Here is a 14,731-nt window from a genome sequence, read left to right as displayed (position 1 = left end):
ACTTTAGACTCGTGTGCTGGGATACTTTGTTCACTATGCCTACGGACTTCATGAATATTGATGGTGATATAAGAACGATACAGAAAGAAGCGTTAACGCCATACAAAATAGCAATTGTTATTTTAATTAAAGAATATTGCAATGAAACAACGAAAGGTAATTAAAAATATGTTTGTCATTATACATTTATTAATAAATAGTATTTTTACAATATTTGCAGTTATAGTAACAATACAGTTAATCACAATTGTATTAACAATATTGTAATATTGCTTTAAATGTAGAAAATAGTAATGAGGATTGTGTGTAATAATTTGTTTATATTAATGTATCTGTTTTTTTACAGTAATAGTGGAAAGACGTGATTTTTGTTTAGCTGCATTAAAGTTGATTCAAGTGAGTTCCTTTAATTAATATAATGTTTTGAGAATGAGTTGTGCAATTATTTGCTCCTCAAATACTTTTTTCTTAAATACTGAAATGCAAAAATGGGTTATAATAATATAAATCTTGTAACATAATAGTACATTTGGTTAATTTAAGTTTAATATAAAAGGATATTCTCAATTATTCTTTTTCATGTCAGTCACCAGATATGGAGCTCAATGCACTTTTGACCATATTATATTCTCCTGAATATATTTTATATCGATTTGGACGCCAATTGGAGGTACAATTAAATCTATTAAGAGGAAAAGGCGTTGAAGGATTATTAGATTTGTTTGATAGTGTTGTACGTCTTATGAAACCAGCATTAGATCATTCATTATCAATGCCTGCATTAAATAAAAACTCTGTTCTTGGATTGTATATAAGAAGAATCATCATCTTTTTTGAGAAGTTACATTTTGATCAAGTTGTATCAGTTTATGAAGCTTTGAAGAAATATCTAGAAAGAACAAATAATAACTCTGAAAGTTCTGATATTTCTACAGGTTCTGAAGCAGAAGACTCATATTCGAACGAGTAAGTAGTTTTTGTCCAGTCTTGTAATTTTATTAAACTTTTTTTATTACAATTTTTTTATATTACCATAAGAATTAAAACTATTTGGGGTGGAAGACAAGCTGAATTACTTGTTGCACAGCAAGCACATGCACTGCAGACAGATGAACATAAAGCAATGTCCCCTGCGGAGCTGCAAGTTCTTGTGCGAGAACTTCTAAGTTGTAATCCTTACTATGCTGAAGCTGTGAGTACTGTTTGGTAAGAAGAACGTTTTCCTTGCTTACAGTATAAGATTCTAATTGAAAACTTTGTTATAATGCTCATTCTTTGTATTTTTCAATGTGTTTCAGCATTATTTAAGCTACTTGAATTGTTTAAGAGTCAATGAATATTGTGGAGCTATAGACAGTCTTTATCATTGCTTTGATAGATTTGCTCCCTTGGAAAATCGTTCTGCACCTGAGGATAAGTCTTGTGTTTTCAGATACGCTGCTTTAAATTTAGCAGTTTTGCATGCCCAATTTCATCATAAGTATGTTTCTGTTCAAATGATTTTGCTCATTGTCTAGTAGAATCTTAACCATTTTTTATTTTTAAAGGGAAGTAGCACAAGCTGCTTTAAAAGAAGCTATCATGATGGCTCAAGAAGCTGGTGATAATGTATGTTTGCACTTGGCACATGCTTGGATGTATCATCTGACTACCGAACAAAAGTAATTATCAAAATTTTATAAAATGTCACTAATATGTGTGTGTGTGTGTGCGCGCGCGCGTGTGTGTATATATATATGTATTGATTATCGTGTCTTCAATAGGGGACCTCTTATAGAAAGATCGCTTGTTAAAGCGAGTATGTTAGGAATAACTCATACAACTGGTTTAGGTCTTATTGCATATGCTCACAATTCTGCTTTAGAGGCTAAAAGTCCATCGCAAGTATTTGAGGTATAAATTTGAATCCAATTATTGTAACTTTAAGAATCTCATACTTGTTTAAGATTTAATCATAATTTATTGTTTCTTTGTAGACTCTGATGAAATCTGATGTTTTAAATTGTCAACATTCTATGATTGATCTAATGTCAATGACGTATGCTGAAAAATCTGCATTATGGGCGTATTATGGTAAAACTGAGATGTCTTCAGTTTGTGCACAGTTATTGCTTTTACATAATACAGGGGATAAAAAACAGCATATGTTCAATGGACCATCTACTTGTCAGGCTGTTGTTAATATTGCAAATATTTTAGTGGAATTTGGTGAATATTCTTTGGTAGATATTGTGCTTGCTCATGCTAAAGAGAGATTTCCCAATGAACCATGTAATAAGGTATTATTTACGAATCTGTGTAATTTTTAAATGCTCAGTTTGAAATACATTTCTATGGCCTTTGTCATATTTTGTACATGCAGGTTTGGATGTTAAGCGAGCAATTGTATGTATTCACGCAATTAATAAGACATGAGAAGTGGAGCGAGGCTGAAACAATAGCATTGAATATTTCAAGTTTGGACTCTTTAGAATATAAATTTAGGTATGACCATTTAATGAGGTCATACTTATTGAATATCATTTTACACCTGGGAATTTAAATTTGTAGGTTAGCAGAAGTTTGCTTGGGAAAAGGAGATTATCCAAAGGGTTTAGAGTGTATCGACAGTATCGAGAAAGATGAACAAATAACATCGCAAAATAAAATACGAGCTTTGATTCTGTCAAGTCAAATAATGTGCGCCTCTGTTTTACCAGAGAACGGAATTGCAGGAGTCAATTCTTTAGTGCTTCTTAATACAGCTTTGGAACTGGCCGTACAAAATCATTTATCTTATTACGAAGCACTAATTAAAATGCATCTTGCAAACATTCAGGTGATTGAATGTTACCAAGCATTTTCAGTTTACTTGTATCGTTATTAGGATAATTGTAAAAATTATATTTTTTTATTAATGTTTCAGCTGATAATGGGAATGTCAACTTTAGCATTGAACTTAGTGGAAGAAGTTATTATTCAAATTTTGGCGCACGCTGGATATTACGATCAGGGTAGAGCATTTGTTTTATACGCGAAATGTTTAGTTGCTACTGCTCCGGCATGCAGTAATGCACGAAAAGAAGTAATTTTAAGGGCTATTAAAGCACTCTCGAAAGCAAAAGACTATTTTACAAAAGTCGAAGCGTACGGAAGACTTCGGGCTACATTATGTTTAGAATCTTTGTTGTGTCACGAAATAGATCTCAAAACTGAACGAAATCAATGCGCTTTTGAATTTCGTCAGTTAGACGAGCAATTTCTCACTAAACTAGACAATTTGTCTTTATATTAAACATTAAATAATTACAGACACATAAATTATTTCTTTTTGTATTAAAAACAAAATACAGTGGTGAATAGAATCTTTTTAAAATTCTGTTTATTTTATATTAGAACACTGAACATCGATAGTTAAGTTTAAAATTTTAATACACCAATACTAATAAGACACAAAATATGAATGCGAATGTAGCAGTAGATCATGTATATATGTTCTAGCTAGTTATATTTAAAAAAAAAGAAAAAAACATAAATAAATACTTGTGAAATTGATATAAAATTTACACCTAACATTCTGAAAACAAGACATCGAATTTACGGAGAGGACACAAGGAAAAAGCAAGATGACAAACAAAGACAAGTATACAATAGAAACATTTATTCATAGAATCCGTTGCGAAGGTACAACGGAATGTTTGATATTCTAAAGTTTCTTACCCACTCCGTATATGGGAGTCAGGTATAATCCATGCGAGTTGGCTTCGTCTTTCATCCCTGTTTCATTGTAGTAATACTCGTTAATTCTTTCCGAAGATTCAACTCGCACGAATCACGTAATAAGTGCACACGAGACACAGATAGGTGAACGGCGACATTCAGAAATCGCATGATTGAATTTTCGTCAGAAAATTCTGTTTCAAATTAATCACGATTAACTTCAGCAATTTCTGATGACCCGTCGAAGACTTTAGATGATGCTGTGTTGAGGAAAGTTTGGGTGCGTACATGTGATAGATTACACCCGGTACAACGATTTGAGAAACACGCACATACGTATGTTTCGATTACATGACTTTTACCCTGTCAGAGGGATTTCCACCTTGTGAAAGGTATTTCTTACACGGTTGACTTTTTTTTTTGCTCTATAACGCTAACAACAGAGATGTTATTTTGCGAATACATTCTTCATTAAGTCCGATATGTTTTCCTTCCAAAACTTTTTCTTTTTATAACGATTACAATGATTTTTCAGATAAATTAACGATTCACTCGATAATGGGTGCCCACTTTGGTTCCTCGAATTTTGACATTGAAGTGCACGTGTTTTATCCGGTGCAGTGAAGGGAAGGAGGGAAGACGTACGAAGATACACAGCCGGGTTTACACACAATATTCTTCTCTTAAAATACAAGAGTGCCACGGTTTAGAAAAGACCTCTATATTGTCGCAATCGTTTTCTTCGTTCAATCTCGAGTCTTAAACTATGTGTGATTGATCGTATCGCTTGGCCGATATTAGACCTGCCACTTCTTGCAAGAAGTTCAATTTATATTACGATATACGATTTTGCAGAATTTGTTACTTCTAATACGAAAGAAACTTGTTCTCGGGATTATCATTTTTTGAATACAATTTTCGGTCGATTTGAAAATCTTAAACAGTGCTTTCGAACTCGCTCGAAAAGTATACACGATAATAAATAATGGGAAATTTGATCTCGGTTCTTTGTGGAGACTATTTTTACGGAAATATGTATACAGTACCGCTCGTAATTGTTTGAACGATAATGAATTCTAATTCGAATTAACGGAAAATTTCCCTACTAATGCGTTTCTGTTACAAAAAAAAAAAAAACATAATTTGGAGCAATGAATGTTGGCAGGTATCTATCGTTCATTAAAAATTACAATCATGGTGAATTTTGTTACGTTGAACATGTTTGCTTGAAAACTCACATTATCGTACCAACGAGTGATACATCGATCCGATTAAGGTCGTTTGTCCGATTGTAAATTGCATCAAAGCACGACTTTCATTTTCGCAGTTTATTCTTATGTTTAAAAGACAATGTACCCGAGATGGGGGATAGGTCCCCGGTGACCTTGAGCGATCGATTTATTATGTTTCAATTTACAGATTCCTCTAGAGTCGTTCAATGCTAGTGCTCCTTGATAATAAGAGAAGCAACCATTTTTTCTTGTTTTATCGTTTGTTATTCTCGATAAGTATATTGTTGAGTGTAGTTCAGAGTACTTTTTTAACACTGGAAAGTAACAATTACTAAATACATTTTGTACTGAAAGTATAATTTTTAATTTCCCCGACACGTAGAGTCGTTCGAACAATTATGAGTGGTACAGTGAAGTCCATCTTTAAAGATTCGTTAAAAAATAATTCTGCCTGTGTTCTAAATAATAAAACCTACTGTCGAGCAAATTAGAAATTCGAAGCCGTGTGTCGTGTACGCGAGACTTCGTTCGAGGTAGGTTTTCTTTTTAACGTTATTCTGATTGAGCATCTAATAGGGACAGACTGTGCGGTCGGGCAGATCGCAAGAATCAAGCAACAGGGAAGTCCTTCCTTCTGATCGTTCACCAATATCCTTGACTTCGACGTGATTTATTTCCGTTGTCGAGAATAGGACGGCAGGGAGATCGCGAAGAAGTAGTTTTACACGCTATCGAGAAACAGAAGGAACCGATGAAACGATCAAACTTCCATGACTCTCTGCACAGAGTTGATATCGAGTGCACAGCTGCCGGTCGTGTCAGGGGAATCCTGAAGGTATTCTTCGGATGGTGTCACCCCGGCGGTTCTCATGTCTTCCCTCACCTTTTCCACCTAAAAGAAAATTCCCTCTTCAGTTACCATTTTAAGAAATTACAACCGGTCTTTTTATAACGATTACAATGATTTTTCAGATAAATTAACGATTCACTCGATAATGGGTGTCCACTTTGGTTCCTCGAATTTTCAAACCGGATTGCGTGTATCCGTTGAACAATTATCTCTGCCGATCCTTTCCCCATCAGGTTTGTTAACACGTTGACTGCCATGCCAGTTTTTCATATTTAACGATTTTTCTCGACATTTGTTCAAATCGTAGCTTGAGAAGTAAAAATGTTCGATAGTTTGTCGTTACACTTGTTATTTTATGGCATTGTTAATAACGATAACGTCAGTTGAAAGTTCACAAATATTAAGGTTCGTTTTTTGTAAGCGCTTCAAAGAAACGTTGTTAGTTTAGTTCACCAGTGATCACCATGGCATTCAATGTGTTAATGTGTATAACATTATCGATATAGTATTATTATTTTATACTATTGCAGTATTTGAAACTATTACGTTAGATGCAATCGATTGACGATTGCACGATACTTTCAGCTATTATGTTGGATATCCAATATTTTAGTGTTTATGCGTTCCTTTCGGGATGTCGAAGAATAAGTAATCCAACAAAAATAAGAAGTTGAAGTTATCCAAAGGCAGAATATATTGGTCAATCAAGGTCACAGCGGTTATCCATGCAACACACTTTTTAATTAATACTTCCGTGTCCCATGTGAGAAACAGAAAGTGCAAACCTGCAGGCAGATGCACTTCGTGTGTCTCTCTTCGTGCATAGAAACGGAGGTCGTGGTCGATGACTTTATTTGTCTCGAGTGTAACGGTTTCATCGGTAAGATGTCGTTGTCTGTGATGGGGAAAGGGTTAAAATTGGTATTGTTGAATTTCATTTCGCTTTCGATTAAATTTCCTACGAAATATTAACGCGTTCTTTCGAAATGCGACATCTCGTAAGTCAGACTAATATACAAGTAAATCGAATTCTTTTTCCAAATTGTTTCCTAGAAATTGGCAGAAAGTTTTCTGAAATTGTTAGTTTCGGTTTTTTTTTTTTTCTTTTTGCTCGTAGAGGACAATTAGGACACTCAAGGCGGAATAACACGTCACGAAGGTTCGAGTTTGTTTGTGAGTAGGTTCCAACCTGTTGGAGGACCCTTAGCAAATTTAGACCGGCGACTTTCTTTAAGTCGTGCACGTTCCATTTCCCACTTCGAAGGAGTTCGGCGAACAATTCTGGATACTTCGAGACATCCTCGAGACCTCGGGGTGTTCTGTCAACAAAATTGATTATATCCTCGCGTTTACATCCACCGATTTGAATAACAATTGGCTTGAAAATAGCTTTTCTTAATGTTAGGTTTCGTGAACGTTTTCAGTTTGCAATATACAAGAAATTGGAAACAGAAGCAATCATCGAACTCCTTACTTCCAACAATGCACATTCGCGAGCATCGTCGTAGATTTATTAAACGTTTGATGGGTTTTGGAAACAGCTATTTCCAAGATATAAATTATACACATAAACACCAACATACGAGACTGTACTATGGATAATTAATGTTGTATCCTAAAGAAATATTACATTAATTTATTATTCTATGAATAGATATTGTATAGAGGAATAGCAGAATATTGTTCGGATGAGTAATAATATATTTGCGATCGGTGAGTACATTTTGATCGGATCGAATAATTACTTAGATACTTTTGTTATTTGCAACGAGGAAACGTAACGATCTCTTTACGAACAAATGAAGTATGTAAACGAAAATTTATTCGAGTAACCTCGAACGTGTGTCTTCGAATTATTCTCTTGGCTTTTTATATTCAAAAATCGAAGAATTGATCTTTTACACGTTAATCGAAACTTTTATTTAGATAAAAAAATTTTATTTACCACCGATCTACAGAGATCCGTGTTTGAACACAAAATGTATAAATTAAATCGGACTCGTTTCCTCCATTTCGAAACAAAGTGATTCGAATAACGCGCTCTCGAACTTTCGCGATTAAAAAAACGGTACAAGGGCCCGTTAAATGTTCGCGCGTGTTTTCCACTAAACGAACAAACAAACAAAAAATTTCATGGTCGTATAATTAGATTTACAGCGCCATTAATTTCCCGTTCGCCGGTTTACAATAACTTGTATAGATAGTGATAAATTATACGATGCGACCAGTAAATTCTGTCCACAGGAAGGTGTACGTTGGTCCCGGTGCACCCGCACAGCGATAAATCTTTTCGACCAACACTCCCGCAACGAAAAGGTTAATTAGAGCCGCGCACACTTCGTTAATTAAACTTACAACTCGAATTTGATCCCGAATCGCGATGTCTCGGATCTGATGAAAGTTGCAGTTAATTCACATTATGGCAGTTCGCTCGAACGACGGTGATTGGACTTCGATCTTAAAATGCAATTAAACGATTGACCTTGACACGACAAATTTAAATCTCACAACGTAAACATTCTTTTTTCTTTTTTCCTTTTAAGATTCACAAAATTTTCAGCCAGCTCTCTCTATCTCCCCTCTTACTCACTTACTTGTTCACTCATTTGCTTATTTACTCACTCATTCACTTACTCACTCTCTTGCTTGCTCGTTCATTCCCTTACTCACTTATTTATTCACTTACTCACTCACCCACTCACTCACTCACTCACTTATTTACTCACTTACTCATTCATTCACGAACTCACTCACTCACTTATTTACTCACTTACTCATTCATTCACGAACTCACTCACTCACTTATTTACTCACTTACTCATTCATTCACTCACTTATTCACTCACTCACTCACTTATTTGCTCACTTACTCACTCATTCACTCACTCACTCGCTCACTTATTTACTCACTCATTCACTATCTCTACCTCCTCCTCCCTAATTCGTTTCTTACTCTCGGGGTTACGATCAAACAATTTTTATACCACTTGCAGAGTGGAGCTACTTTTCCATTACTCACCCTCATTATTTCACCTTTGCTCTGACACTTATCTTTCCTTCTCTCTCATTTCTCCGCTTCTTCCGTTTCTTTGTCCCTTGACCGCCGTTCGCGAGCAACGTAGAGAAATTAACCGCGCAACGAAGCATTCCAGAGGGTAGTTTATACGTACTTGTTGATACCATCGAAGTCGCCGCCGACGCCGATGTGGTCCACGCCAATTAGGTTTCTAATGTAGTAAATATGCTCGGCGACGTCGGAGACGGTTGCCTGCGAGCCACACTTCACGAAGTAGTTATAAAACGTCACCATCACCAGTCCACGGTTAGCAGCCTGTAAACAAAGTTACAAACCCCAACACCCAGCCCCGATCCCACGTTTACTGTCGTTCGGTGTGTACACGTTCGAATTTTCTAAATAGCTTTTCTACTCGGAGTTGACCGTGCCGGTAGATGTTAATATTTCACGTTCGTGAATTCCGTCGGGCGGAACCATCGATGGTAATATCGCACCGAGATGATTGATGAAAAAGCGAATCAGTTTTCGTCCGGTCGAAGCCTCAGACCGTTAACCGCTTGAATCTCCCCTCCCCCCTGCCCCCTGTTCCATCGTAATTTCTGACCGCGAGCTACCGTGGCACGTTCTTCGATCGAATTTAATGCAACGACTCGCAAAGTGCACATCCACCGATTGACAATCTCCGATTTCAATGATAAAACTTGGCACGCGAATGGAATTGTTGAAAATCATTGTATCTTTCTCTTTCGTCGTTTCAATTTCATCCACACCGTGGTACTCCATTCTACTCGGTTCGGTTCTACTTCTTAAGAGGGTATTCGAAATTTTTTCTTTTCGTAAATAGGTAATTGTAATTTCTCTTTTTCTTGGAGAGACTATAAAGTATTTTACTCAATAGTGTCTAGTTTACCTTTATTTTTATCTTACCAGTGTGTTCGGTGGATTGTATCGAATAAAAAAAAAATGTCGTACAAGGATTTTGGTTAATTCGTTTTCGAGACGATGGTTCTTCACTTTACTCGAGTATCGCGGTAAATGCGAGTCAAGAACGATGTGACAACGATCGTTAAAACTTCGAGTAGATTTGTTCACGGAAACGAGGGTTTTGAACGTGTTCTGTAGCTTATACGGGTCAGAACTGACAAGAAATATATAAAAAGTAGAGAACTGTTACTTCGGTTCCAATTACGTACACGTGAAGTCCATTTTTGGAAATAAATCAAACACGAGTGGACCACGATTCATAGCATACACGACCTCTTTGATACGGAACGATCTACCGAACTCACCGGTAAAATTATTCGGTTTCTCTCCCGGGATACTCTACATTCGTGCGTTACAAATGTTGAAATAATTGTTCAATTTTCAAACGATCGAGGTCGGTTGTACATCCATGTAAATCGAAACACATCGTCGCGTATCGTAATTGGACGTACACAACCCTGGATGTAGATTCATCGATTTCATCGCGTTGTTGAAAGGGGTGAAAACTACCCTTCGAGTTGCGGACGAACAACCGTGTCCCATTCGGAAACGTCTATTTCGCGATTCTGCACCGCCCGACACCTTTAATTCTTAAACGTCGTTCCCGCCTGATAGCGAGATTCGATTCTAATCGAACGAAATCCAATTTTTCAACGCGGAGAACCGAGAAAATAGTTCCGATGGAAGAAATACCTTCGATCCTACGGAAAGGCGGGAGCGCGACGAGAGAGAAAAAGAAAAAGAAAGAAAAAAACAGTAGAGCGAACGAATAGATCTCTCAATTTCGCGTCTTACTAATTTGTCTCTTAACAAGGAACGGGTAGATGGTGGAGAGGGATTTCTATAATGGGGCACAAAACTCGACAATGGAAAGGAATCGTCGGCGGTAAATGTTTCGAGGCGTTGAAAGCCCGGCTGCCGAGTCGAGATAATTATCTATCCTCCAGAGAGGAAGAGAAACGACACAGTTGGAGGGAAAGTGTTCGGGGAGGGGGGATGGGTCGCTTTTCCTTTCAATTTGACACGAGTCTCTCTCGAGCCGGTTCTTCCCGTGGCACAGGACATTGCAACTATGTACAGAGTGGACCACCCGACTCGATCGATTCAATTCTTCTCAAAGAATTGAATCGATCGAGTCGGCTGGTCCAACGTTATACTTTGCACGAAACGCGATGAGAGGATACGAGCTGTGTTAACGGGTGGTGTAAGTGTGTAAAAATATTTGGAAAATCGTCCTGCGATTGCATTAACACTCTCTGCTTTAAGCCTTGGTTATCGAGTGGGTAAACATCGATAGAAAAATTCAACGATTGTAATTGAATAGACGAGTCGAAGAACGAGTGCAAATGTTACATTTCGAGATATTCGAGGAACAATTTTTTGCACACGTCGAACTCCAGGGACTATAGGGTACTTTTTTGCACCGTTCTTGATCCTAACGCGTAGTTGTGCGCATTTTACGTATAGTTTCGAGAACACTTGAAAATTGTTAATTTTCGAACTTGTTCTTCGACTCGTCGATTCAATTTTTCGGTTTCATAAGGTTCGGAGGGTACGTTACGTGCTTCTATTGGGTTGTTCGGAAAGTCATTTCGTTTTCCAAAATGGAGAATATGTAATTTAATAAAATGTTTGCACAGTCTAAAAAAATCGTGTTTCATTTTCACCGAAAAAAAAAAAACGAAATTACTTTCCGTAGAACCCGATACTTTCTAGGCGAGTTTGCTTTAACCGATCGATACGGAACGGAGGGCAGGGGTTAAGACGCGGAGAAAATTTGATCACTCCTGTGGTAAATTCCGAATTCACGATCGGCGTTAGGTAGTTGTCGGTATGGCGTACCAGCTGCTTTAGAACGTCGTCGGGAACGTTCCTCGAGGAGTTGCAAATGGCGAAGGCCGAGGAGTGAGAAAAAATGAGGGGCGCTTTGCTGGCCCTTAAAGCGTCCCTCATGGTGGCCCTCGCTGTGTGACTAAGGTCTATCAGCATTCCGAGCCTATTCATTTCTTGGACCACCGCTTTTCCGAACGCCGTCAGACCGCCTTCTGAAACAAAAGCGTGTACTTACTTTTTTTTCTCGTGGCCCATTCACCCGGGGAACGTTTACTCGGTTCGGTACAATAAAGATCGGGATTCTTAATGACCCCGAGAACGTTCACGAAGAAGCAACGGTATCGATAGTTTATTTCGTGTATGGTTCATCGAGGTTACGGAGCGTAATGTAACGCGTTGCCCTCGAAACGATCACTAGATTTTCCAACATGGAAAAATAGTCGGGTCTCGGACCGAAATGGAGAATTTTTTCATTTTCGAGAAATTTCGAAAGATTTGTTTCTGGTTTTTGGAAGATTTTTTCTCGATTTTTACTTTTTGCGTAATTAACAACGTGTACGGTAAAATCTCTCACTATTGACGATCGATCGATTATACAATGAATTACACGCATACACAGATTCGGAAATATATGTTCGTATTTCAGAGAGTGAATCTATACATGCTAAGATGAATAAAAAGTGTCATAAGAACGTCTACGTCTGTTCAGTAATTTGTTATTAATATTTATTCCGGTCCTATTCGATCGAGTACTTGTCTCTGTAATATTGGAAACGTTTCGATTCGATGGTTCACTGATTGGTGTTCAAAATGGCGATTTCGAGCATACGGTACATGCTCTGAAATACTATTGCACGAAAAATATAGTTTTATTTCGGATTTCAGCTCGATTTAAAGTACGGAGAATACTTCTCGTACACTTTTTTGAATTCTTGACGAACATTTCTTACATCAGTTTCTCCCAAACGCGTTGCTTGTTGTGAGTTAGCGTGTTACAACATGGCGCCGGAAGAAGTGCTCGGTAGCGTTTATCGATTTCTTTTTTAAGGTACAAGTCATCAGGGTGGAAAAATTATAACTTTTTACCGCATTTCACGGTACTCACCATCCTCGTCCTCGTCCTCCACCGACGAACTTTTCGCCCACGGTGTGTTACAAGTGTGCGTGAGCGTGAGGTATCGTACACCCAATTGATACAGTGTCCTTAAAACAGCTAAACTACTTCCTAAGCTATGTCCACCCTCCACTCCGATCAGGGAAGCTATCCTGCCTCTTCCGTGGGCTTCCAGGATTTCTGGAAAACAATCGTCTACGTTTTAACAATGATTATTGTTAGAAGACATAGGTCGTAAATATTGAAAATCATCGATCGATTCGGTGCTCTTAACTTAATTTTTGTAGCGGCAGTTGAACAACCGAGTTAACTCTCTTTTCTTCTATTTAGTTTAATTTGCCGTTTCGCGATCTTTCTGTAAGTACATTTATCCGTTGTACTTTTGGATCGTGCAATACAGTTTCTTACTAAATTATGATAGTGTGTAAAATATTCGCAAATAGAACAAAACCAAAGCGAGGAAACGATAGTGCCGTTGATTCGCGTAAAAATTCGAGTGATACGTTAAATCGTGGAACTCGAAAATTGATGTTGGAAAAGTAAGTTCCCGATTGGAGTTCGACGATTCGACAGAAGGGGAAGTAACGGGTCGGTAAGTATTTATGGTCCACCGTAGGATCTAGTATCTTTTAATTGCCGCTACGTAAAACGTAACAACTTCATGAAACATCGTAACACAGTTCTACGAGTACGAAAATTTATTTACAGCGTCGTTGTTTGGTTGAATCGAGAAGAAATACGGTCGGCTATCGAAGTGGAACCACCGTGTTGCGGCGAACAAGCAAAGTTTTGCGTTCCGCCGGAATTTACGAGCTCGTGCTTAATGGGAGCTTTTCGGCCGTGCTGTTCCCTCGTACAAAAAAAAAAGGAAGAAAAAACGAGAAATAAAAAACCGTTTCCGTGTCGCGCGGCCGTGGCTCGCCCAGCGGCTCGTTTCGAATAATCGTGAAAGATACCCACCCGTTGAAGATGCAGCAAACTGCATGTGTTGCGAGTACTTCTCTATGAGCCTCTTAATGAGGTCCACCTGCTCCAGAGTCAGCTGGACCGCGTTGAGATGTTGGGACTCGCACGGCACGTAGGCAGCCCAAAACTGCGAACAAAGTGCGCGCGATCGTTCCTCGGTTAATTAAAAGCAAAGTATTATAGATACAAGAGTTGCCACGCCATTCAGTCTACGCGCGTCTCTCGATAATTTTGATGGTCGTCTTTCTTGAATATTCAGTACATTTTTGATTTCTTTAACGTCCAGAGAGGTTTCCAATTGGTCAAACCATCCTATCTTCAATCCTTTTAAGCTACAATTGCTTGCACTCTTATATTTTAATTTTATAAACTTCAACACTTTCAAGTCTCTTCAGCTACAATTGTTTAAACTCCTGTATTCTCAATTTTTTAAACCTTCCTACCATTTATTTTTTAAACTTTCGTACCATTAATTTTTTTAGGAAATCGCCCACGACTCGATTTGTTTACGCTTTGCAACTTCAAAACTCGATCTTCTTTCGGCAATTCAATCTTTCCTATTCGAAGCTCCGTTTCTCGAACCGGACGAACAAATACCTTGATGAGTTTCTCAGTGATATTACGAAAGATAACGAAAGGGTGAAATGACACGGAAAGCGTTTCGTTTCCTTTGTAAAGATAATCGTGTAACGGATGCGCGGGCACGGGCATGGGAGTCACGCACAATGAACTGCGCACAGCGTCACCAGCGTCACCAGCGTCACATAGAGTCACGAGGAGTCATGTGGAGTCACACGGAGTCACGTGGAGCTATGCAAAGGAGTGAAACAGAAACCGTGACGGTGAGACGACCCAATATTACGTTCCACAAACACGAGCCACGCTCGATGCTTCTCTTCGCTTTCGACCGCCAACTCGTTACCGGTTACCTGACCTTTTTGCCCGCTTCTTTCCGCGCCGCGGATACTTTTGCCGTTTTCTTCCCGGTCGTACGTTTCTCTTTTTCGTTCCTTCTTTCACGCGATCTTCGCCGGATA

General features: G+C 38.2%; 2 protein-coding genes across 3 annotated transcripts in view; one reads left to right on the top strand and one right to left on the bottom strand.

Annotated features, from left to right (window-relative positions):
- The first annotated feature begins 2 nt into the window (after nt 1-2).
- Nucleotides 3-4,041, top strand: Ida (anaphase promoting complex subunit 5 ida). The gene is made up of 11 exons (XM_076314103.1): nt 3-156; nt 347-396; nt 587-966; nt 1,039-1,192; nt 1,299-1,480; nt 1,548-1,661; nt 1,764-1,893; nt 1,977-2,279; nt 2,363-2,484; nt 2,551-2,818; nt 2,906-4,041. Exons 1-11 carry the CDS (start codon nt 36-38, stop codon nt 3,272-3,274), a joined length of 2,193 nt encoding a protein of 730 aa, XP_076170218.1. The 5' UTR covers nt 3-35; the 3' UTR covers nt 3,275-4,041.
- The window catches only part of LOC143148143 (dipeptidase 1), a 241,980-nt gene continuing 230,733 nt past the window's right edge, over nt 3,485-14,731 (bottom strand). Inside the window, exons 3-8 of one of the 2 annotated variants that reach the window (XM_076314105.1) lie at nt 13,689-13,821; nt 12,720-12,908; nt 11,624-11,823; nt 8,952-9,112; nt 6,971-7,100; nt 3,485-5,823 (exon numbers count right to left, since the gene is read on the bottom strand). In XM_076314105.1, the coding sequence (XP_076170220.1) occupies nt 5,692-5,823; nt 6,971-7,100; nt 8,952-9,112; nt 11,624-11,823; nt 12,720-12,908; nt 13,689-13,821 (945 nt within the window). In that variant the 3' untranslated portion in view covers nt 3,485-5,691. Of the gene's footprint in view, nt 5,824-6,970; nt 7,101-8,951; nt 9,113-11,623; nt 11,827-12,719; nt 12,909-13,688; nt 13,822-14,731 lie in introns of both variants that reach the window. The other variant, XM_076314104.1, reaches the window with a different exon arrangement.

This window comes from Ptiloglossa arizonensis, chromosome 6, assembly GCF_051014685.1.
Source record: "Ptiloglossa arizonensis isolate GNS036 chromosome 6, iyPtiAriz1_principal, whole genome shotgun sequence".
Lineage (NCBI taxonomy): Eukaryota > Metazoa > Arthropoda > Insecta > Hymenoptera > Colletidae > Ptiloglossa > Ptiloglossa arizonensis.
The sequence above is the reverse complement of the archived record's forward strand: the minus strand, read 5'-3'. Positions and strand labels throughout refer to the sequence as shown.

Bases quoted from the DNA above. Each gene is read 5' to 3' on its own strand.
- Ida (XM_076314103.1), top strand. From the start codon at position 36: ATGCCTACGGACTTCATGAATATTGATGGTGATATAAGAACGATACAG. The intron at 157-346 runs GTAATTAAAAAT...GTTTTTTTACAG, and splicing joins TTGCAATGAAACAACGAAAG to TAATAGTGGAAAGACGTGAT. The intron at 2,819-2,905 runs GTGATTGAATGT...TTAATGTTTCAG, and splicing joins TGCATCTTGCAAACATTCAG to CTGATAATGGGAATGTCAAC.